At 37.1% G+C, this 26,604-nt stretch overlaps 1 protein-coding gene across 2 annotated transcripts in view; it reads left to right on the top strand.

The window, feature by feature from the left end:
- The window catches only part of SLC5A7 (solute carrier family 5 member 7), a 29,743-nt gene extending 24,306 nt beyond the window's left edge, over positions 1-5,437 (top strand). The window contains exons 8-10 of one of the 2 annotated variants that reach the window (XR_014315567.1): positions 169-386; positions 1,415-3,261; positions 3,883-5,437. Coding sequence is in view for 1 of the 2 variants with exons in the window: in XM_082745422.1 (XP_082601548.1) it covers positions 169-386; positions 1,415-2,041 (845 nt within the window). In the remaining variant the exon portion in view is untranslated. Of the gene's footprint in view, positions 1-168; positions 387-1,414 lie in introns of both variants that reach the window. The other variant, XM_082745422.1, reaches the window with a different exon arrangement.
- The last annotated feature ends 21,167 nt before the right edge of the window (positions 5,438-26,604 follow it).

A 26,604-nucleotide genomic window follows, 5' to 3' on the forward strand; every position in this document is an offset into this window, starting at 1 on the left:
CAACATACCTAGTTAGATTTCTAGACCTAATTATAGACTTCTCCTCTAATTAGACTTATTAATACATTCTAAATTTCAAAAGCTCTTAGTAGATAGGATGACCCCCAGATGGATAAAGAATATACATTTCTTTGGATGTTTTTATATTTGTTTTTTTCTGTTCAACAGACTGGAACCAGACTTCATATGGGCCTCTAGATCCCAAAGACAACAATGAAGCGGACATGATTTTACCAATTGTTCTGAAGTACCTCTGCCCTGTGTACATTTCTTTCTTTGGTCTTGGTGCAGTTTCTGCTGCTGTTATGTCCTCAGCAGATTCTTCCATCTTGTCAGCAAGTTCCATGTTTGCCCGGAACATCTACCAGCTTTCATTCAGACAAAATGTAAGAATGTTTTTTTTCAGACATAACATTATTGTTGTTGTTGTTGTTGTCACCTTTATATTTATTGTGCCTGTAGTATTGTATATATAGTAATATCCTATATTAAAATCAGACCCTAGTTTGATTAAGCACACAAGGTTAAATAATGCTGAATTTTATTTAAGCTGTACATAAACATTTTTAATGCATGTTATCATTCATGTTCATATGGAAAGGAACATATCAACACGAGTATTTTTTGAGAGGTACATTCATATTGCTGTAATTTACATTGCTTGTCTTTCTAATGAGAGAGTCATGAAACCTAAAGTATCAAAAAACTTTGAGTTTAATCAAGTATGATTAAAAAAAAAAAAAAGAACTTGAAGCAGAACATAGTGAGCAAGTTATTTGGTGGGCATTTGTGCAGTTGAACTCCCAAGTCTACATTGATAAGAAAACTGCCCTCGCTGTGATTGACCTGACTGAATCAAGTCGGTACAGAACAGCACTGTTGTGTCACTGAGGAGCCAATAAACCTATTCAACTTCCTCCTGCACTAAGGCTTTTTCTTTCTCTAGTTTTTTAGTTTTTCTAGGTCATAGTAAACAAAATGGTCCCACTTGTTTTTAAGGTGGCTAGACTTAAAGATGGTGGGACTCCCAGGACACAGCAAGCAAGAGTGAGCTGCGCCTCCTCACAGCCACCTAGGAATTATTCCTTAATATGTAAACTCCGTTATGTGAAGACCTTTCTTGCATTATTATTTCCTTATGATGGCACAGTAGCTCACACCCCTCTCCCACGCACATTCAGGGAAACATGTAGCTGCCCGTGCTTCTGCACATGGCACACAGAAACCCCTCCCAAAGGCCCACCAGGGAGGCCACCTTCCTCTGCTGTGATTTAGGCTGATTTTGCCCACATTGAACTATATGAACCAGGGCAACTGTTTAGACCAGTTTTAAAGCACAGAGAGGCATCTCACTCTTCACCTAAATGAACCAATGCACTGTGTGAAAAGCTGTCACTGTGGCAATTTCTTGCAGGCATCAGACAAGGAAATCATCTGGGTCATGCGAATCACGGTGTTTGTGTTTGGAGCATCCGCTACAGCCATGGCCTTACTCACGAAGACCGTGTACGGGCTCTGGTACCTCAGCTCAGACCTCGTTTACATCATCATCTTCCCCCAGCTGCTCTGTGTGCTCTTCGTCAAGGGAACCAACACGTACGGGGCTGTGGCGGGTTACGTGTCTGGCCTTTTCTTGAGAATCACCGGTGGGGAGCCATATCTGTACCTTCAGCCCTTGATCTTTTACCCTGGCTACTACTCTGATAAGAACGGCATATACAATCAGAGATTCCCATTTAAAACCCTCGCCATGATTACCTCGTTCTTATCCAACATTTGCATCTCCTATCTAGCCAAATACCTATTTGAAAGTGGAAGCTTGCCTCCCAAATTAGATGTGTTTGATGCTGTTGTCGCAAGGCACAGTGAAGAAAACATGGATAAGACAATTCTGGTCAAAAATGAAAATATTAAATTGGATGAACTTGCCCCTGTGAAGCCCCGACAAAGCCTAACTCTCAGCTCCACGTTTACCAATAAGGAGGCGTTCGTTGACATCGACTCCAGCCCAGAGGGGTCTGGGACTGAAGATAACGCGTAACAACCCCCATCCAAATTAAATACTGCTTTCACAAACTGAGTACCACGGAAGGCTAGTCCGGGAGGGATGGGTTGCAGCATATAAAAAATATACTTTAAAAGTGAACAGCATTCAGGAGGACAAAAATCCATATAGAAGTGCAATTGCACAAATGCAAGCCAAGCGAGAAGGAAGCATCTGTAAAAGCAGCAGCTTGCTTTCTCATCAATATTTCTCATCCTCACTTGATTCTGACTCTAGTTAGTTTTCTTAAGTATTCAAAATTGAATTAAGCCCCCCTCAAAGAACACAGGGCCAAACAGAGTATTTATCTTTATTCTGAAAAAAAAAAAAAAGTAGATAAGAAAGAACCAAGGAATCTAGGTGGACTTGATCAAGACCCTGTCTGCTAATGCACTAGTGGGTCTAGTTTATTGTCACAGTGAAGTCAGGAGAGGAACTTGCCATCACTCCAATGAATGGTGCAACAAATTAACCACTGATTGTCCTGATGTGATGATTAATTCCTTCTTTCACATTCTTAACTAGAACATTTGCTGAATATGCAATTCGTTTCTCTTTTTGTAGTGGCATGTATTATTCTGAGCACAGACAAAGCAAACACATAAAAAATATTGTGTTGTGTCATTTCTTTAGGTACAAGGTAATAGAAAAGTAGAATCCATCTTTGTAGAAGAGCACTATCTCCTTGGAGTGTGTCTAACAACTACCATATGCATTGAGACATGTACCTGGAGGATGGAAGTCATGATAATTCGGCAACCTGAAAGCAGTAAATCAAGAAGGCCATTAAGCAGAAAGTGACAGGAAGAAGAGTGGGTTTTTACCTTCATCTGAAGCTTTTGTAGTTTTGCTTCATGACAAAAGAAGTAATGTCTTGGCTTCCTATCTAACCTGGTACTGGAAGTAAAATTGAGCCATATAGAAAGTGAGGTAGCAGCATAGCACCAGTTAAAGTTAATGAGAGATAAACAGCACCTCCTGATAACACTAAAAAAACAAAACTCACTTAATTTTGGACATTCATTCATGAGGATGGTTTAGTGTCAAGAGAGTGACTCTGCGGCAATTCTTGCAAAAGCCGGTCTTAGGTACTAGACAAATCACCACTACGGAGAGTAGTGAATTTTAAAATGCAGAAGAAAGCAGAAAGTAAAAATAAGTCCTAAGGGGGAAAAGCCATCAATTTTAACATTTGGTGTCCACATAACTTTCATGAGGTTGGTCATTAAATATTACTTTTCTCCTTTTCTGGAGTTAAAAAATATATAAATATATATATATATGCAATGGTTTGTATCCATTTTAGAATTTTAAATTCTTTCTCAGAGGCCACATTATAGAAATAACCAGAGCTGTGTCTATAAAAACAGAGTGAATTGATGAGCTAAAATATGATCTTAGCATTTGATCCAATAAGGAAAGGCAACATGACTTATTTAAACTAAAGCACATTGTCCAAAAACATTTGTTTTGCAATTCATAGACAAAATAAAGTTAATTCCGTGTTCAGCATTGAGTATAAAAGTTGTGTCCAGGAAGCTAGAATTCCGTGTTCAGCATTAAGTATAAAAGTTGTGTCCAGGAAGCTAGAATTCCTATTAAAAAATTATAATTGTCTAAAAGCATCAAATAATGCATCTCTTTGTTATTAAACATGAGTTAAATTCACAGGGTAATTTTTTTAAATGGAATTAAATAATTTTACATGTTATAATGTCCCATACTTTAATGCTTTATAAAAGCTTGATGGAGAATATGATGTTGCATTCAGAATCTTTATAGAACATCATCTATGTTTAAGTGAAAAGAAAATTCCTTTCACTTTTCTGTTTGCTCAGAATTTTCTTTACGCCTAGTGCCCAATGGAGTACTTGGAAGGAGCACATTTTTGGAAATGGTAAGTGTGGGAATCCCAAGATTCTACGACATGGATGGAGAGAAGAACCCAGGACAGGAAGCTCACAAAGGACAAAGTACATTGATGGAAACATTCGGCACAGAAGTGACGACTTGCTGGGGACTGCTGTTCCTGGTACCTCTGATCCTTCACATGTGCCATGCTCTCCAACACACTGCCTGAATAATTGTTTTGATGCACTCCATCACCCTGAGTTTTTGTTTCAACCTATTAAGGTGGCAACTTCCATGGAAAACATCGCCCATAAGAAAATACAACAGGGATTTAGTCTCTCTGAAGATGTTATAGTTTGCAACTTTACTGGGCAACAGTTGTCCAAATATGTTCAGATATGTGCAATAACCATATTTAAATCTGGGGAAATAGAATAAATATTAACAGTGAAAATTTCTTCCATTCCATTCATTTTTGTGACAATAGAAAGATAAAGTGGGGGAAAGGGTTTACCTTGTCCAAAATATTAAAAACTAAATCGCTTAAATAATATATTGTCACAAATAATATAAACTAATAAATAATGCCCTATTTTTACTTCATGTGTTATTTCATACCTACTCTCAAACTAAATTTACAAAAAAAGCTAGTTTAGTATAAAATCCACTAATAAATATGATAAATATTAGTAAGGTGATTTTTTTAAAAGGACAAAAAATGTTGATCAGAAGGAATGAAACAATGATCACAGAGTTGTTAGGCACATTCACATGCACATTTTCCCATTTCCAAGGAAGGAACAAAATTGTGACTCTCAGAAGACAATGCCTTATGCTCATCTCTGCTGTTTTGACTTCACGGGTAATGCTGGTGGCTTTGTATTCTTCCAGCTTCACTCAGTGAGTCTAATTTTCAAAAACCCGTTCTCAATGAAAATAAAACAACAGAAACATTTTAGACACTGGCTATATTAACCTCTGGAGGCAATACCTCTAGATAAAGCATTAGGATAAAACATTAGGATAAAACATATATTTTATTTTCATACTTCTACAATAATTGTAACATGGTTTTTTTGGGTAATTTTAATGTGTTCTTCTCCACACACATGTTTTCCAAAACATCAAGCTTATAGCTGGACTGATAAGTCAACAAGCTTTCAAACACTCAATGTCAAAATTCTACTTTGTTGCTACTGTTAAAAGTAATGAATTTATTTGAATGTCAAATGAATGTAAGCTTGAAATAAGTGAATCTACGCTAATGGCTATTAGCTGTTTTATTTGGAAATAATGAATTTGCATTGTATTTTAAACATAAAGTGTGACTTTTTTTTTTTTAGTCTCTGAGAAAATTTATTCCTGCATACTGTATAATTTATTGTAAATTTGCTACTGAACAGACAGATACAAATAATGGTTCTAAACATATATTTTTTCTGTCAAAATATTACATAAACTGTGCTTAAAATAAGTAGATTTGCAGCTATACATGTAAATGTTTTCAATGTAATGGTATTGTATTAAATTGTGCTGGTGCAATTCAGGAGATCATTGTCCAGGCGTGGCTTTTTGCGGCCCTCTCTTAAAAGAAATATAAGTGGTGCTTGGAGACAACTATGCAATGGAATTAAAATAAACCATCTCACTGCTGGAACATATAAAAATATGAAATAGAAAAGTTTCACCTTGCATAAATCTTAAGGAAATATATGATATTATATCTCAAAAAATATGAATTGCTATTCCTGGAAAAGAAGTTCTGTCACTGCACAAAGGACTTTCTTTGAGTCAAGCATATCAGTAGACAGAATATCTATTCCATAAATATCAAAATATCTGCATCTTAAAAACCAAAGAGCTGTCTGATAATTATTGATCTAGGATACACAGGCAATCACTAAGAACTGTCTTCATTATGTTCTATATATACTTTATATATCTTACTAACTCTAAGAGTCTTGAAAAGTATAATTATATGTATCCTCAGAAGAACTGCCCCTTACACCTTAATCATAAGCAATTCTGCCTTTGGATATATAGAGAGAGGAGGGACCTAGAATGAGCTTAAGGATGAATGAAGAAAAGAATAAGTAGTTACAGGAAGAAATATACCAGTTTGTCTGTCATTATGGACACATTTCAGAGATCCTATATTTTGCTTTATCACAAAGCTATACTATGGAGGAAAGTATTCGGAGCTAGAAAAGACAATGTGTATTGGAGCCTGTGTATGCTTTCTTCATTTTAACCCTGGAGTTAAGAGAGTTTAATTTGATTGGTAGCATTCTCCTCTAAGGCAGATATTCTGAGAGAGGTCCAAAGAATTACAAGATCATGATAAATGATTATATCTTCATGATTTATACAATCACCCGAAGAAGAACCCCAAATCAGTAAAAACATCCAACTTTTAGTATTTAAATTCTTTATAATCAAGAAGTATATGGTAATTTTGTTTTGGTTTTTGGTTGGAAAGCTATGGTTACCTATTTTAAAAAGTAACACCTTATGTATTTTGAAGTGTTGATTTATGAATTTTTGAACTAAAAGTAGTTAAAAACATAAACCAGATAGGACCGAAAGGCTAACCATGATAGAATAGTGGATATTAATGAAAGGAATAACTGAAAATAGCCTCCCAGTGGTGCTGCAAAGTGCAGCTGGAGTGAGTGAATGGCTTGGACTCACTAGCCTCTGGTCTGATTGCAGCATCACTTGGAAGACAGTAGGTAAGAGTAGAAATGCAGAAGAAGAACGTATGGCTTCAAACAGCAGCTCTGCCTCCGACTGAGGATCACAACAGTCATAGTCTTAGTCAAGGCACTTAACCTCTAAAGCCTCAGTTTTCCAAATGAGAATTACATTTATCTGTTACTAGGATGAAATTATAGGATACTTTAAAGGCTATATGGTATATAAAACACACTTAATAAGTGTAAAAATATGGAACTATAAAACTAGATCTCCAACTGGGATAATTGGACAAAACACATCTGATTATTTGGGAAGTTATTTTGCCTGTCAATATATCAAGTTGTCATATTCAACTACTTTTAAGTTTGGATTCTGAATTAGGGATGAAGAGAGAAGAGTCATGTTTTAAAGTACATTGACACATAGGTTATATTTGCTTTATTTGTCTTTCCAAGAACCCAATGTAGCAGAATTTTAGTGCAGCTCAGCATGCACCACAGTTGTGGTCAATGTATGATTATGAACTTAAGAAGGAGTGACAAAGTCTGTGGGAAAATTTATCTCATTATTCGTGTGGGAATTCTCAGGCAATACCACTCCCAAGAGTACTTTGTGATCAGAGTAATAAATGGAAAGTCTGTGGGAAGTTTGGAAAAGTCAATCAAAAGTTTCATTAATTTGTCTGTTGTGTATATTTATGATCATCCCATTTAAAAGCATCACATGACTCAATAAAATTTTTTAAAGGAAGAAAAAAATGGTAGGAAATTGAAAAAGGAAATTTTGTTTTTTGAAAACCACTTGAAGCTGGCCTTCAAAGCTCATAAATGTTTGTTGGGGGTGGGAGTGGAAATGTGCTGATAGACACCAATAGAAATTAACATGAAATTTAAAAATATTGGGATCAAGAAAGCACTGCAAAACATATTATTCTATGTAGGTTAAGATGTCCTGACCACAGATGGCCATGGGCATAAAATATAAGCTATGATTTAAGTGTTGAACGCAGGCAAAACAATTGCAGCCCCAACCACATTTGTCTGTGTTCACAGAGCGTGATTAGATACAATGGATGCCACATGAACTATTTTCTGGTACTCAAAGTTGAGTTGACATTTAGCCTTAAGAAAAAATCTAACCCACATAGGCTTCCATTTTGTTAACAACTTGTTTTTCACTTCATTTTAGTTTTTGAATAAAATTTCTATTAAGTAACACTATGTTTAGTATTTTCCACATTTCAGTTTTCAGAGAAAGCTATAAAGCTCCAGCAAACCAGTTCCTACTAGAGATTTTGAAACATAATATTAAGTAAAACCACCTATCTGACTATGTAGCCTTCTGCATGTTTGATTCAGTCTTCTATTGTTTTTATACCTATTACCTACAAAAGAATTCTAAGATCACTATTTTTAGAAAGGTGGCTAGAAAAAAAAACCTTAAAATTAATTTTAGCTCATTCTACCTTCTAATTTAAGAAAAAAAATAGAGAATTTTAAACAATAAAGGCTGAAGTGAAACAAGTTTTCAAAATTCATTTTGCTACTTTCTTACCTTCATCCCTAATTGAACAAGAAGTTAGGAGATATTACCCTTCATTCATGGTTTAATCTTAGATAAGCTAATTGACCTTTCTTGGTGCAGAGTAATTTTCTGTAAACGATGATTTTAGAGCATCTCTCTGACCTGGAATTTAACAACTACATGAGTATACATCTCTCCTCCAAATCAGTTCAAACATACTTCATTACTCATCCTGGAACTATTCAAATTATCAAATTTTCTGGATCTCAAATTTCCCATTTCCTGTGAACCAAAGGATGAAGAAAATGGCAAGAGAAAATTGTGGTGATGGACCTGTCCTCTCACTTGATTATGGCACTGGTTAGGAAAATGCATAAGTCTGACACAGCTGCATACAGCAGCGGAAACAAGACTTGCCTTCTTTCAGTGTTCCTGTGAGAATACAAGCTTCTGAAACTCTAAATACCATGAGCATTAGCTCTGAGGCCATTTTTCTAGATAATGGATCTGACCCAAAGTGTAAGAAAATTTCTCTTATACCAATTGACGAAAACATCTCCTATATCGAATGAATACTCACCGTAGGTTTCTGGATAACCTCCAAGGATGTCAGGAGCCCTGGAGAGTTCTCTTACTACATATTTACATTTCAAAAGAAATGAGGTTCAGAACGTGGAAGAGCCTCTAAGTCATAAAAGCCAAATTTTGAGTTTTTCTGAGTTTTGGAGAGATTTTCATTAAATGTCAAAAGTGTTGTGGGGTGCCTAGGTGGCTCAGTGGGGTAACCCTCTGCCCTCAGCTCAGGTCACGATCTCAGGGTCCTGGGATCGAACTACGCATTGGGCTCTCTGCTCAGCAGGGAGTCTTCTTCCCACCCCCTCAACCCCTGCCTCTCTGCCTACTTGTGATCTCTCTCAAACTCTGTCAAATAAACAAAATCTTTAAATAAATAAATAAATAGATAGATAGATAAATAAATAAATAAATATCAAATATTAGGAGTGCCTAGGTGACTCATTGGGTTAAGCCTCTGCCTTTGGCTCAGTGAACTCACTGTCTCAGAGTCCTGGGATTGAGCCCTGCATTGGGCTTTCCGCTCAGCAGAGAGCCTGCTTCCCTCCGCCCCTGCCTGCCTCTCTGCCTACTTGTGATCTCTGTCTGTCAAATAAATAAATGAAATCTTAAAAAAAAAAAAAAAAAGTTTGGAATGCCTGTTAATTCCTTCCAAGGAGACAGCTATGTTCTTCACCTCTGTAAAAAAGAAGTAATTTTCCTCATCTCTCACCTGTGGAATATTCACATTGTATGCCATACACCGTTACCATACTTTTTATGAATGAAGTACCCTTAATGGCCCCTAAATCTTGTTGCCTATTCCAATAATTGTGTCTCCTGCCTCCTGATAATTGAGTACCTCCATTTGGACTCTACTACTTTTTTGTTTGTCTGTCTTCCTTTGTTTTTAAGATATTTATTTATATATTTGAGAGAAAGTGAGAATAAGAGAGATCACAGAAGAAGGGCAGAGACAAGAAGCGGCCTCACTGCTCAGCAGGGAGCCAGATGCGGGACTTGATCTCAGGACACTAAGATCATGACTTAGCTGAAAGCAGAGGCTTAACTGACTGAGTCACCCAGCAGCCCCAAGGTCTCTACGGTTTTGTGGTCCTACCCCTTACACTAACCGTTCTCAGTGAGCCCCTGCTACCATCTGCTTTGGCATACAAAGGAAAGCACCACTGAATTTCCAGCACTACTGTGTATTCCACCCCAGTAAGCCCATTTCCTAGAATGTTTTAATCCCTTCCTCTACTATCTAATACGGCAATTCTGGCATTTCAACTTCACTGAGCCAGACCCAAACATTTTCATGTTTCTAGAGCTATCCTAGTAATGAGTTCACACCATCTCTAGCGGTCCCTGCCAGAGATCCTGTACCTTAGGCAACTGCCCCCATCAATTAGCTTCTTGTCTGGAAGAGACACCAATAACTGAGTATACAAAACATTTCTTATCATTGGCCACTTAAGTGCTGACATGGTGACCACATGAATTAACTGGCTATTGAGACTGGTGACACAGGCTCCTTTTTGCCAAGCTGATCTAGATACTACCGCCCACATATCTAGCCTACCAGGAAAAGAGACTAACAGAGGTGTGATATGGCATAATTCCTTGAGGCAACCAACAGGCCACACTATGGAAAGTTGATGTCATTGGGTTTCTTCCACTCTTGAAGAGTAAATAATTAATTCTGACAAGAATGATATATAGATATATGGATATTTTAGATGGAGATGCTGTCAAGAAAGTCAACCCATACCCAGAAAAATCTATATGTATATATAGATATATAGATATATATAGATATATATCATATATGATATATATCATCTCCATCTAAGAGATTATAGAGTGGTTGCTCCTCTGACAAAGGATCCCTCATAATCTCACATCAAACCAAGGGACCTACTTTACAACAAAGGGGGTATGCAAGTACATGTGATTCTTTGGTCACATTCTACAACATATAACCCAGAAGCTGCCTGCCTGTCAGAATATAACAACCTTCTGAAAGTACAAGTGAAACACTGCTTCAGAGGAAAGACTTTATGAAAATACCGTGCCATCTTCTAAAATGCAGTGTATACCTTGGATTAGAGAACTTTACCTGGTGCTGTGTGCCCAGTTGGAAAAATAGATGTGTCTGGAAACCAAGGAATGGAGAAGCAGAACTGATCCTACTAACCAATACTCCTATTGACCCAATGGACCTATATAACCCTATATGACCCTATATGACCCTATAGCTCTGAACTCTGCATAGTTGGAAATCCTGACCCCAATGATAAATCACTTTTGCCAATGAAACCAGCAAGAATCTCATTGCATTAAAAGCTACTGCTGTCACCTGGGCACTTGAGCTCATTTACCAAGGCTCTAGCAGGCAAGAAGAAAAGTTATCATTTTAATGGGGATATTGGTTCTGATTGTGAGATGGAGCTAGAACTGCTTTTACCCAGTGAGAGCAGGGAGGAATACGTTTAGCACCCAAGCAACTGCTCTGTGCTTTTTGATATTCTCTTGCTCACTTGAGAGGATAAAAATGAGCAAGTTCAACAAATATACCTGAAAATGGACATGGAGTCCCATCCTTAGACCCCTCAGGAATGAAGTATGTGTCACCACCAGCAGACTTGCTAGTGAGGGCATTTAAGATGTCTAGGAGAGAAGGGAGACAATGAGTGTTAGTCATGGTCCTGAAAGCACGTGCACTGGTAGGGCTATAGTTGGTTTCCTTTTCTTTCCTTTTCCAAGCTTTCCCAGGAAAAGAGATCCACTGAATTCTTGAAAAAGTGGGTTAAAATTTCTGGATCTCTAAATGTTTACCTATTCCTTCCTTCCAGGTGGTCCTTCAATCCATCTTGGAACATACTGGTGAAGGATATTCACCAACTGCTGAGTCAGCCTACTCAAATATTACAAAGTTCTTACTATTTAACATGTATTTGCTCTATTGAACAAAATCTGCATTTCCCTTAAACTTGAAACAAACATTTTTCTATGCCACAAAGTGGTATAGCCTCCCTACCCACAACTTTGATGGAAAAATGTAACAGAAATGTCACACTCTTGCCACTCAAATAGGTACAGATGATGCCATATGGGAAGTAACAAATGATCTGATTAATATAGTAAATTCCTGCCACCTTTTGTCCTCATGGATTTTTTTTTTCTTCCTGAAGCCTGTATCTTCTCTTTATACTTGGATGAGCGGAATAAAGGTGGCAAAACTACAAAGCCCTATTTAGGCCAGGAGAAAGGGAGAAGCTATCTACATAGCTTCCATTTTTAAAAATGTATTTTCCCAATATTTGGGCATGTCAACTCTGCTAATATTCTAAGAGCACAACATTCTCATGGTCTCTAAAACCATATTTAGGCATGTCTACAAAATCTAGAGCTAACATAAACTCAAACAACAGAAAATAAAAGAATGCTTTTAATTTTACAGGCAAAAGCCATTGCTTATCAAAACCATGGGTCATAATGCACATGGTTATAAGATACCATATTCTGTGAATTAATTTCTACCTCTTCACTGAAGGAATAACTTCCATGAGAGCACAAACTCATCTATCATTTATGTGGAAGCTATTCATCTTATCTGGCCTCTTGCCTATAGAACAATATTGTTGATTTCAGACATATCTTACAAAGGACTTCAGATAATTCAGGGGAAGTGTCCTAATTTATGTTCCTTATAGATACATCAAAAATTGCATTGAATAGAGAGGAAGCAAACCATGAGATTCCTTGCCTTTGCTCTTTGCAGTTCCCTACTAGAGATATTAAGGGAGCTAATTAAGGGTTCAGAAGAAACAGAACTGTACACATAGTCCATTCTGGTTTTTATTATAGGAGAACAGATGTGAATAGAAGCCAACCCAATTCCCTAAAAACATTATTTTGTCCATATTAACCCAGTTGTTATGCAAAGAAAACTTACTGATGCTTAGGGAATTGTGGAACTCAGATTTCTTTTCTCTGAGAAAATTAATAAGACCAAAGATCAGAAGTATCATTCCAGATATTGCTTAGTATAAAAATAGTATGCTTGGTTAGCCAACAAAAAGGCTCTGAGGCTCTTAAGGCTATTTCTGGGGTGGAAATAGAATCATTTAGTCAAGTTTAAGAGAGCAGGCAACAATTTTATTGGGTACTAGTAGAAATCAAAGATCAGGCTATAATAATACTTCTTTTTTCTTTTTTAATTTTAATTTTTTTTATTTTTTATAAACATATAATGTATTATTAGTTCCAGGGGTACAGGTCTGTGAATCACCAGGTTTACATATTTCAAGGACTCACCATAGCACATACCCTCCCCAATGTCCATAACCCCACCACCCTCTCCTTAACCCCCTCCCCGCTGAAACCCTCAGTTTGTTTTGTGAGATTAAGAGTCTTTTATGGTTTGTCTCCCTCTTGATGCCATCTTGTTTCATTTATTCTTTTCCTGCCCCCCAAACCCCCCGTGTTGCATCTCCACTTCCTCATATCAGGGAGATCATATAATAGTTGTCTTTCTCTGATTGACTTATTTCGCTAAGCATAATCCCCTCTAGTTCCATCCATGTCATCGCAAATGGCAAGATTTCATTTCTTTTGATGGCTACATAGCATTCCATTGTGTATATATACCACCTCTTCTTTATCCATTCATCAGTTGATGGACATCTAGGTTCTTTCCATAGTTTGGCTATTGTGGACATTGTTGCTATAAACCTTTGGGTGCATGTGCCCCTTCGGCTCAGTACATTTGTATCTTTAGGGTAAATACCCAATAGTGCAATTGCTAGATCATAAAGTAGCTCTATTTTCAACATTTTGAGGAATCTCCATGCTGTTTTCCAGAGTGGTTGCACCAGCTACAGCAATACTTCTAACTATAATTATTACGAAGCAGAGGGTTTGTATTTTTGAGAAACACATTCCTATTTCATTTAATAAACCATATTACAAAAAGACTCTAGGACATCACCAGGGTGGCAAAGTAGGAGACCCCAGGCTCCATTTCCCCACAAAGATCAATAATTAGACATCTATCTAAGAATAAAAACATCCTGGGGAGAGCTCAGGAGTCCACTTAAGAAACTTCAGGAACACAGTGGGAAAACCCTAGAATAACTGCAAAAAAGGTAAGGAAGAACAATTTCATTTTGCTTGCATCATCCCATTCTCCAGGCCAGCACTGCTGAGCACCATATGGGAGCTCCCCAGCTAAAAAGAATATTCATCAATGGAGAGCAGGAGGAACAACCAGCTTCCCAGTCTTTGGGGAACCACATGAAGGCCTGCTTCAAATTTACCCCACTCAGAATCTGGTAAAGCTAAGATAAACAGAGATCAAGGAATAAAATCAAGGGCTACTGGTACCAGCCATGCTGAATGACTGAGGTCCCCATGACTTCTGCAAAAGACCCCAGTAGCTTTCCTCTCTGAAGAAATGTATAGCAGCCCAGCAGTCATGAACCCACTGCAGATTTTACCAGGTGTTCTCCCCATAAGTATTTGCATTCTCAGATGCCAGTCATTTGAGTCCCTCCTGCCCCCTATCCACTACCACCATACCAGAGCCCAGGAACTGTACCAATAACAAGCCCAAGCCTCTGCAGCTGTGTGAGCACAAAACACTAGCCTAGACTTTGTTACGTAACCCCTGTCTTCATGTATTTGCTTAGGGGCAATCCCTCCAGCTGTGCACTACACTTCACCAGACTCTGCCACCATGTATGTGCCCATGGCAAGGTCCTGAAGACACAGAAGTACACCCAAAAAATGTAGGTCCTAACAGATGCTTGTGGGCCCAGATCTGGTCCTGTCTCATACCTGGCCTGTACCATTGGCTCATCTGCAGCTAGCCCACACAGTTGTAGGCCTAACTCTAGCCCTGGCTCCTATCACTGGCCCATACCACTGGACTTGCCTCCAGCAAGCCCCTCCAGTTATGCACTTTCACACCAGCAGCCAAATCCCTTCACCACCCTCAATTGCCATGCATGCACCCATGAAGAGACTCTGCAGCCCAGAGAGTACATACTGACAGGAAGGGTCCCCACAGCTGCCAGCACACCCACAGCTGACCCAAGATCTTGTGTTTCCAATTAACCCCAACTATTACACAGGCATCTGCAGCTGGCCCTCTTATCCAAACATGTACAGAACACCGGCATTAGCCACAATGCTGCCTGCCATTGCTCCTAGCCATTGGACTGGAGATGTATAGGCCTTACAGCCACTTCAGGCTCCTTAGCACTCACCAAGGACCATGCAGTTGTTGATAGGGGACTTCAGGGCCTGGACCAATCAGACATCATGCCACCCCAGACTTGGAGCTACCATATGGTCCTGCTTGACTAGACCTAGTGCTACAGTACACTTCATGGTTCTCCCACCAGGAGGTGAAGAGCTTTCTTTACTAGAGTCAGTCGATCAAGTCTGGAAGCAGTGATGGCTTCTCCAAATCTGCAGACACTTGTAACACTTGCACAAGGCTATAGGGATCATGAAGAATCAGGAAAACATGACATCATCAAAGGGACACGTAAATTTCCACTTATAGACACCAAAGAAATAGAGATACATGAATTACCTGACAAACAATTTAAAACACTTCTGAAGACGCTCAGAGAGCTATAAAGGAACACAGATAAAGAATTTGACAAAATCAGAAAAACAATATAACAAAATGAGAAGTTCAGTAAAAATATAAAAAATAAAGAAGAATCAAATAGAATTTTCGATCTTAAGAATACAAAGAATACAGTGATGGGACTTAAGAATACAATAGAGCTTCAATAACCACCTGAAGCAAGGGGAAGAAAGAATCAGTGAGCTTGAAAATAGATCATTTTCAGCTATTCTGTCTGAGAAGCAAACAGAAAAAAAGGATGAAAAGGAATAAAGAAAGTCTATGGCACTCACAGGAAGAGAAACAAGAGAAATAAGAGAAACAATCTACACATTACCAGAGTCCCAAATGGAGAAGAAAGGGCTTAACTTTCTTACAGAGAAAGCTTACCTAGAGAAATAACAGCCAAGAACTTCCCAACCCTAGAAAGAGATTTGGACATCCAAGTTAGTAGATCCCCCATAATTTCAATCCAAAATGACCTTCTACAATGACTATTATAATGAAACTATCTAAAATCAAAGACAAAAATAAACTTTAAAACAACAAAAGAAAAACATTTTTCCTATAAGGGAACATAAGGTTATAAACAAATTTCTCAGCAGAAAAGTGGGATGATACAACGTATTGAAAGAATAAACTATCAACCAAGAATACTTTATCCAACAAAGGTGTCCTTCAGAAATGAAGGCAAGATGAAACTTATCAAAACAAACAAGGAGTTCAGCACCACTGGACCTGTGTTACAAGAAATGAGTTCTTCAAGCTGAAAGGAAAAGATGCCAATTAGTAACAAGAAAACATATGAAAATATACAGCACTCTGGTAAAGCATAGCATGAAGTCAGATTTATCATACTTTAATACTGTAGTATGGTGGAGAATTAACTCTGATATAAAGGTTAAAGGACAAAAGTATTAAAAATAGCTATGCAATAATTTGTTTAACAATACACAATATAAAGAGATGTAAATTGTGACATTAAAATTATAAAATGGGCAAGGGGGATAAGAGTGGAGAGTTTTTTATGCAACCAAAGTTAAGTTTTTAGCTTAAAATAGACTGTTATATTAGTAAGATGGGTCAATCAAGTAAGCCTCAGGCTAACCACAAGATAAAGAGAAGGTAATCAAAGTATATGAATACAGAAACTCACCAGTTCTCGAAGGACGGTGTCCAGAAAGAAAGGAACAAAAAAACTACAAAGCAGAAAAAAATTAATAAGATAACAATCCTAAGTATTTACCTATCAGTAATTACATCAAGTGTAAATGGATTAATTTTAATCAGAAAACACATAGTAGTAGAGCGGATTTAAAAAAAAAAAAAAAAGGACTTACCCATATGTTGCCCACAAGAAACTCACGTCAGCTTCAAGAACATAGATAGGCTCAAAGAAAAAGGATGGAAAATGGATGGAAAAAGGAGGAAAATGTGCATATTCCATGCAAATGGAAACCAAAAAAGAGCAAGAGAAGCTACACTTATAGCAGAAGAAATAGACATAAAGTAAAAAACTGTAAGAGACAAAGAAGGTAATTAGATAATGATAAAGTGGTCAATTCATCAAGAAGATATAAGAATTTTAATATATATATTATTATATTATCTATATCACTTAGATGATATATATAATATATCTCCAATATCAGAGCACCTAAATATATTAAGCGAATAATAACAGACCAGAAGAGCATAATAAACAATAATACAATAATAGTAGGGAATTTCAATATCCCTCCTTCAACAATGGATCCAGATAGAAAATCAAAAAGGAAACAATGGACTTGACATATAATTTATACCAAAGGAAACTAACATACCTAACAGAACCTAACTAACAGAACCCATAGAATGCTTCATCCCAAAGCAGCAGAATATAGGCATACCTTGTTTTATTGCACTTTGCTTTACTGTATTTCAGATGCTGTGGTTTTTTGCATACTGAAGGTTTTGGACAACACTGCATTGAACAAGTTCATCAGTGCCATTTTTCCAACAGCAATTTCTGACTTCTCTCTATGTCTCATTTTGGCCGTTCTTACAATGGTTCAAACTTTCTCATTATTATTATATTTGTTATGATAATCTGTGATCAGTGATTATGACTTGTTGAAAGTTCAGATAATGGTGAACACTTTAGAAATAACTTTTTTTTAATGAAAATATTTACTTTTTTTCGACATAATGTTAATACACACCTAATAGACTACAATATAGTAGCATTTTTTTACATGCACTACAAAATTTTTAAAAAATCACATGACTTGCTTTATTTCAATATTCACTCTATTGTCGTGGTCTGGAACTAAACCCTCAATTTCTCATAGGTGTGCTTGTATATATTCTTCTCAAGTACAGAGGTAATGTTTTCTAGGATACATCATATCTTAGTTGATTAACCATGTCTTAGCAAATTTAAGAAGATTGAAATCATACCAAGTATTTTTTCTGACAATGACATGAAGCTGGCAATCAATGACAAGAAGAAAGCTGGAAAATTCATAAATAATGTGGTTAAGCAACATACTAAAGCCATGAGTGGATCAAAGATGAAATCAAAAGAGAAATTTAAAAAACAATACTTGAGACAAATGAAAATGGAAGCACAACATACTGAAAGTCTGGGGTACAACAAAAGCAGTTCTAATAGAGAAGTTCACAGTGATATATACTTCGTCAAGAAACAAGGAAAAACCTCAAAAAAAAAAAACAATTTAACTTTATACCTCAAGGAACTACAAGAAGAAAACAAACTAAGCCCAAAGCTAGCGGAAAGAAAGAAGTAACACAGATCAGAGTAGAAATAAATGAAATAAAGACTAAAAAGATAACAGACAAGATCAATGAAATTAAGAATTTTTTTCTTTAATTTTTTTTTTAGTTTTTGTTTTTTGAAAAGATAAACAAAATTGACAAAGTTTTCATTAGATTCACCAAGAAAAAGAGAGGATTCAAATAAAATTAGAAATGAAAGAGGAAATTTTACAACTGATAGCATAGAAATGCAGAAGACACCAAGAGACATCTATGAACTATTATATACCAACAAATTGGATACCTATAAGAAATGGATAAATCAGTTCCACAACTGAATCATGAAAAAATAGAAAATCTGAACAGACCAATTACTAGTAAGGAGATTAAATCAGTAATCAAAAACCTCAAACAAACAAAAGTGCAGGACCAGATGGGTTCACTAGTGAATTCTACTAATCATTAAACATATAATGTATTATTTGTTTCAGGAGTACAGGTCTGTGAATCATCAGTCTTATACAATTCACAGCACTCACCATAGCACATGCCCTTCCCAATGTCCATCACCCAACTATCCCATCCATCCCACATGCCTCCCCTCCAGCAACCCTGTTTTTTTCCTGAGATTAAGAGTCTCTTATGGTTAGTCATTCAAAAAAGAATTCATATCAATCCTTTTTAAACTTCTGCAAAAAATAAGAGTAAACAATTCTAAACACATTTTATGAGGCCAGCATTACTCTGATACCAAAAGTGGACAAGGATACCTGAAAAAATAAAATCAAAATATTCATAAGCTTTCTTATGAATTAAAATTTTTAATTTTTAATAAGATCTTAAAATTTGTATTTTTTCACTTCTGTTTCAATAATACCTATTGGTGATTAATGCAATATGTACAAAGCAGCTCATAACTTCTTAGTTCTACTGTCTGTTAAATGGGATGTCATGAAGATTAATTAGGAAGATAGTATTAAATGGAGAACATTTGTAAACTATAAAGAATTACAGATGACAAGACTCTTATTGGTTCTCTATTTCTTTTTCAAGAACAATGTTTTTAAAGTGGAAAATTATAATTTTTTAATGCAGAAAAAATGTAATAATACATTTAAGAGCAAATTGGAAACTAGGAACTCTGTGTGTGCATGTATGTGTGTTTCTGTGTATTTTCTTCTCTTTTGTCTAGAATTCTAGTTTCATAAAGGAATATTCTGCTTATTTAATCTGAAGAGTTTTATAGCATGATTCTTACCTTGGGTCACATTAAAATTTCCTGGGAACACTTTTAATAACCCAAGGTCCTATCACATCTCCAGAAGGCATTAATTAAGTCAGACTCTCCTACCTAGGTCCCAGGCGTTAGGATTTATTGGTCTCAAATATTTTCATTAACATTGTCACTTAGTTCCATAAAATTCATATAATAAATTTACAATTTACATATCAACGGACTCATTTTATCTTCAAGGATTCCAAAAGACTTTTCTCTAAAGAGGAAATTCTTTAGAGAAAAAACAGTCAACAATGAAGCACCCTTAGTATATATTTCTTCACTTGAGGCAGAGTGACAGAAAGTGACCCTAGTTGAATCTTGAGTGAAAGTGTTTGCTCTTTAAATGTACAACCTTTGATGAACTATGCTGTAGGTCACTCACTCATTTCGGGTGGAGGTGGAGTGAAGAGTAGGTCGGGGCATATCCATCAATCCTGGTGTTGGCAAGGTTATTGACAAAAGGGAGCTGATCTATCACGCACAGAGCACTCTCCTTAAATAAAATGCCTTCGCTTCATCACGTGGGCGTGATGCACTGATACAGCCCCTGGGTGAATGCACTTATTAATGCACACAGTGGATATTTTGTATTTTGCCCTTTCCTTTTCACTTGCTCTGGTCTACTTCTGATTATAATTTTTTAAGGGGCACAAAATGAACAGGACTTTTAGAAACTTTTAGTGCCAAACTTTATAAAATGACCAGCTTCAAAAATTAGCTTGGCTTATGTTTTTTAAATTTAAAAATGGTGTTTTTTTTTATTCTTTTCCAGAGAGCATAGCAGTGAAGATCAAGGATGCGGGAGCATCATGATTCAAACCTCTGTTGGCTGTTGGGAAGTTTCTTCACCATCCGGAGCCCCACTTTCTGTGTTGGTCATGAGTGAAACACTTGGCACACTGGAAGCTCCATTTTATGTTCTGTAATGTTCATCATATGCACTTTTATTTACAAGTGAGAGATGTATCTGCAGTAAGAAAACACAAGAAAGCACCAGCACTACTGTGCAATCTGGGACTGGTGTCTTAGGTTGTTTGGTTCTTTGATGAAGATGAATCCTATGTCAACTCCCACTGTTAGCCTAATCCAAACTTAAAAGGACAGGTGGCTGGCATGACACTGTGAATTTGATTATTAAAATGACACTGCTATGACTGGGCTATGTGCTCAACAGAAGCTCAAAGTTCAGAAAAGATAACTATTTTAGGTTGAGCCAGACTTTGATGGCTTTTTTGAATTGAGAATTTTCCTTATCAGAAGAGAAACCTAAAGCTTGCTATTTCTGCATTACTAAGTGTACAATTGCACTGTGTCTGAGGCATCTCTGATCCTGTCATTGTGGAGGCCAGAGGCTGCTTCTCAGGTAAGTGCAGAATTCCACTGACTAGCTACTGCATAGCGGGGCCCGGAATGACTCCTGCAGAAGACAAGTCATGGTTTTCAGAGGCTCTGGGAATTGCTCTTAGTGACATAGTCCTTTTCAGTTGTCCTCCAGGGTAGAAGTGCTTTGAAAGGGCCTCCCAAGTGGACAGCTCTCTTTAGCATAAAGCCCTAAATTCATGACTACTGAAAATGACTTGATTAAAGCCATTGGAGAAATAGCCTTAAGATTAAAGACTTAAATAAATATGCACATTATATAAAAAAATATTTATAATTATATATGAATAATTTAATATTAAATTTAATGAATATTATATTTATATATAAATGATTACTTAATTATAATAATGATTAAGTAACATATATATGTTACTTATATACTTATATATGTAATATATATACTTATGTATTACTGTCCCCTCTACTTCCCCTAACCTCATGCTTCTGGTCCCATGTTCTATTTCTCAGCAGGAATTTGTAAAACTCCCCGAACAAAACTATCAAGACTTGTTACTTCCAGTTAATGCAAGAAAGGTCTGCAACTTACAATTTGGTTTAAAAGAAAAAAAAAAAAATTAACCTGGACTCTTCAGTTAAATGTTTAGAAAATACTATAGCTTCCATCAGGCCGACTTCTCACATTTTAAAATCTGCTCTATCAAAATAGAGCCCTGAGACAGATTTCACTACTCTGGGCTCACAAATGCCCTTAGTTCAGATGCTATTTCTTCTTAGAACATTTTTATTACATTTACAGAGAGGTTAAGATTGCATGGTCAATTCCTATTTGGCAAATAGAAGTAGCAAGTTTCCTTATAATTCTACTGGTCACATTGGCTTTAACTAATCTTAATTTTCAGGCTTCTCTAATTTTTTACTATATTAAAAACTCACTCTTTTGTTACATATAATTTGCTATAAAATTGCACACATAATCTCAACCAGAAACCAAAGAAATATATAATATATAACTACAAATATATACAAATTTCAATATATGTATATATTCTTGTGTTTCCTTATTTTTCAGCAATGCAAAAAGATAAAGTGATAGAGATATGACTGTAATTATTTGTAAGTCTTAGGCTGTCATCTTATTGACAGTAAATCAAAATGTGGATGGTGATAATATGTTTTCTTCCACAAGGGTAATTTACTGAAAAAATTAAACAGTCCAAAGGAGAAAATATTGAGGCTTCAGCTGCTTCTGCAGCCAATTTTGCCATATGTTAATACTGGATGTGTTTTTTTGACACTTGATACATTTCAAAAAAAAAATTGAAGTAAACCTCCTGCTGAGAGGTACATAGCAGACTTTCTGAGCTTCTAGTAACAAAGTATCTACTCCAGCTTCTGGAAATCTACCACAGCCTTAAGGAGTGACACTTTGAGGAGGTAGGGGATTATTAACACCAAACTAAAACATACAGGTGGCTCCAAACTATGACTTTACTTGGTAGGGTCAATGTCTTCCACTTCCAAGTATTTACTGAACGGCATTATTTTGCAATTTCTTCCATTTGGTTTTTTCCTGCTCACCTTGAAGTCAGCCAGGCCAAGGAAGAAAGGCCTGCACGAATTATACACTGGCCCAACAGCTTCCATTTCTAAGACTTCACTTATGGAAGGACACCTTCACCAACCAGACCTGGTGTGCAGGCTAAAACAAAGGACACAGCTGAGCACAACCAGAAACTTAGCTAAACAGGAACTTCTTGACTGCTTCATACTGAGCACAGAATGCCAAAGAGACAGAGAACCGTCCCCTGGGAGACTTTGAAAGAGCAGAGCCTTAATAAGCTCATCACTTACAGAGGCTGAACACCGGCCTAGGGACAGATGAATAAATGGCAGAGGTGTCACATGAACCCATTTCTCTTCCTGTGGAACTTCTCAGGGCTAAAGCTGATATTTTTCTGTGAGTGCTGCCCATGAGGGGGCACGTGGCAGAGTGGGACAGAGTGAAACTAAAGCTGCATTAGCCCAAAGCAACATCTTCTGTTAACAGAGTTGAGAATAGAGAATGCAAATTGCTCAGGGAAGCCAGCCTTCTTTATTATGATTCCTTATTGGAATTTGAACTCTGTCCTTTCAGGACGGCAAAAGAATGATTCTCTTCAAAACATGACTTCCCTCTAGTTCCATCACAAATGATGAAACTCTGAAGCCAATAATATTCCATATGTTAATTAATTGAATTTAAGTAAAATAAAATAAAATTTTAAAAAATGACTGAAAAAATACAATTAAATTAATAAGATTTAAAAAATGTTTTTCATCAGAATTTAGTTCAGATGGACAGGAAAAGTGCCCAGCGGTAAGGTAAGGAAGTATAATTTTTTAAAAAATTAAATTAAATTAAAAATAAAAAATGTCATTTCCTCTGCAGAGTGTATTTTAAATATATATTACTTATATATGTTATATATAGGTTATACACACATATAGGTTATATATATATTACACACACACACACACACACTCCAGAGGAAATCTTTTAGTGGGTATGAATAGCTGTGTTATGGAAACTTACTTCAAGTTGCTTTCAAAATTTTCAGGTGAAGGGGCGCCCAAATGGCTCAGTCAGTTGATTTCAGCTCAGGTCATTGTCCTGAGAACAAGCTCCATGTCAGTTCTGGGTTCAGCGGGGAGTCTGCTGGAGTTTCTTTTTCCCTCTCCCTCTGCCCCTCCCCACCCCTCTCTCTCTCTCTCTCTAAAGTAAATAAATATTTTTTTTAAATTTGTAGGTGCAGAGTGTCACCTTTCAGCACATATTATCTTTGATATTTTCTTATCCCAGGTGAAATAAGCAAAATGAGAAAAAAAAAACATATTTAGTTCTGTTGTTTTTTCTACTATACAGACTGCAAAACTAGTACATAAATCAGGAAGCAAAATTATGATACATAAACATTGGCAATAGGCCTTAAGGAATGAGTTTCTCTGAGGCTTAAAAATAAGCCTGTTTTGTTCCTGAAAGAAAAATATTATTTGTATCTTCAAATATAATGTGGAAGTTAATTATTGTAGAGATGTTATTTTTGTTCAGTGTTTACAATCTCCAAGTAGAATTATAGTTTGCAGACAGATGGCAAGAAAGGTTGACATTTGGAAAAACAATTTGGCCATGCACTGTTTCAGTGTAGACGGCTAAGCTAAGAAGTTCTGCCAAAGGTCTGGGTAATTAAAAATCCAGAACATAGCTATAGGAGTGGGAGGCAACAATTAAATAATATGAAAGTTAAAATGAAGGCATAATTTATAGCATTAAAGAAAGGTGTAGCATAAGGAATAACATGGAGGATGTTAGGAAAAGGAAAGGAAAATGAATTGGGGTAAATTGGAAAGGGAGATGAAGCATGAGAGACTGTCGATTCTGAAGAACTTAACTGAGGGTTTGGGAAGGAAGAGGCGTGGGGGGTTCAGTGAGGCTGGTGGTGGGTATTATGGAGGACACGTATTGCATGGAGCACTGGGTGTGGTACATAAACAATGAATCTTGGAACACTGAAAAAATAAAAGAAAAAAAAAGAAAGTAAAAAAAAAAAAGGAAAAAAAGTGTAGAGTTCTCTACGTAAGTCCTCAATAACGGGCACCTGGATGGCTTAGTCGGTTGAGTGTCTGTCTGCCATTAGCTCAGTGGTGATCCGAGGGTCCAGGAATCAAGCCTTGCATCAGGCTCCCTGCTTAGCAGGAAGTCTGCTTCTCCTTCTCTCTCTGCCCCTCTACCTGCTTGTGCTCGCTCTCATGCTCTCCTGCTGTCTCTCAAATAAATAAATAAAACTCTTTAAAAAAGAAAGTCCTCAGTGAATAAAGAGGCCTTCCAGAAAGTTTTGTCAATTACAGAAACAAAAAGAGAGGATGATGATAAAAGGTAGCTATTGACCTTTAAAGAGAAAGTTTCCAAGAGGAGAAACAGTGTTTCAAAGTAGCCCTGGAGGGTGGGAGAATGCTAATAGATTCTCTATGCTTTATAGCATGAGGTGTGTGAGTTAATCAGGAGTTTGCAATCTAGAAAGCCAAAAAAAAGAGTGTAGGGTCTTTCAAGGAGAAACAGGAATCAGAAGTTAAGTGGAAGAAACATCTTCTGAACATACAAAGGATTCAACATAAAATGCACAGACAAGTAGTAGGATCTTGGGGAAGGAATCACAAAGCCTCAGGGCAATCAGCTTTCAGGCATCAAAAGCCTAAAGAGCTCAAGAGTCACCCCATGGAGTTCTAAGAGGAGTGCATCTGTGAGGCTTTATGTCAGCACTGCAGAAGAGAGAAATGGGAGATACTCCATTTGTGGGAAAAGCAAATCCTCCAGCTATTCCCAGGGAAGTCAGAAAGAAGGTGTATGTTTGCAGGAAGTCAGGAAAACATAGTTTAGATTCCATATTATTACTATTATTACAGAAGTGTTTATCAAGGGTAGAGGCAATATGCAAAACATGTGCAGCAGCCACAGATGACCCACGTTCACCCAATCTTCATTACGCATGTCCGTGCACAACGCCTGACACAAGCGGATGTTCTACAGCTATTGAATTCACCGTGAATGAGCATAACATCAACAAGCAGGACTTCAGGTCTGTTTCAACAAGAAGTTCACCTGGTGACAAAGTCTGCCCCCAGGAAACCTGAGCTGTCACCCACACAGCCACATGCATCACAGACAAGGGGGGCCAGGGCAAAAGTGGACCATATCTTTAAATCTGGACCATACCCTAAATGTGGGTGGAAATGGGGACATATGTTTATAAGAATAAATTCATTTCTCATCGCTAGGGTCAGAACTTGTAAATGTCGATGAAAAATTTATATTATAATGCAAATAGTTTAGCAAATTATCTAAAGAAAGCCAGCCGGCTTCTGTGAGAAAACCAGCTTGTTGTTGCGTACATGTTATCCTGACTGCATGATCACTGTGGCTTTGGTGTGGCACCATGACATGATACAGTTTCTGTGGGCTCTGGGGAATTGCACAGCAGGATTGCATACAGATCCCTTACGTAGAGAAATGGCTCAGAATGAAAGAATGTGGGGGGGAACACCGGGTGGGTGGGAGGGACTAATGTAGGCATCTGGGAGAGAACTTTGGGGAGACATGTGTTAGAGAGGGGAGACAGGCCAGGAATAAGGAACCCCAGCAGGAGGATCTCACTCTTTTCCTGATAGCTCATTCAGAATGGTAGGACTTAGGACTTCCAGAAAGAAAATTATCCTTTTAAGATATTTTATTTTTATTTCTTGATTTTTCTCCTAATTTCTCCTTGTTCTTCCTTTTGAGAAGCTTTCACAGGTTATTACTATTTCTGCCAAGAGGAATCAGGGAACTTTTGGATTCCCTCTTGGCTGACGTGTTGAGGATACAAGCACTATCCCTACTCAACTCCTACCAGGGGCTAAAGGGAGGCTGGAAGTGAGCTCAGGGGCCAGAAATATTGGGCACAGGGTGGCACTTGTCATTCAGCTTTCTTTTCCTGATCAGAGAGTCTCCTTCCACTGGCAAGGCTGGAGGTTTAAGGGTTTTATTTTGTGAAGCAAGATCATAATCCATTGACCATAATAACCAATGGTAGATAATATATTTCCCTTGTTAAAAAAATAATCAAAAGCAATCAAAATAACTAGTATTTATTAAGCAATTTATTAAATAATGCCAGACTCTGTGCCACACCTTTTACATATTTTAACTTATGATATATTCTGCTAATACCTCCTGATTCGTGTAAGAATTTGCAGGTCGCAGAGGTTAAAGAAATCCCCCATGACCCCTCAGATAGGAGGTGAGGGAATCAGAATTAGCCTTGGGAGTAGTCACTGGATGCACCACCATGTTTGCCATAAGGATGGGCAGTGGGTGTCAGCTTACTTCTTCTTGTCAGT

The sequence above is a fragment of the Mustela nivalis genome (assembly GCF_964662115.1).
Source record: "Mustela nivalis genome assembly, chromosome: 8".
In the NCBI taxonomy this organism is placed as follows: domain Eukaryota; kingdom Metazoa; phylum Chordata; class Mammalia; order Carnivora; family Mustelidae; genus Mustela; species Mustela nivalis.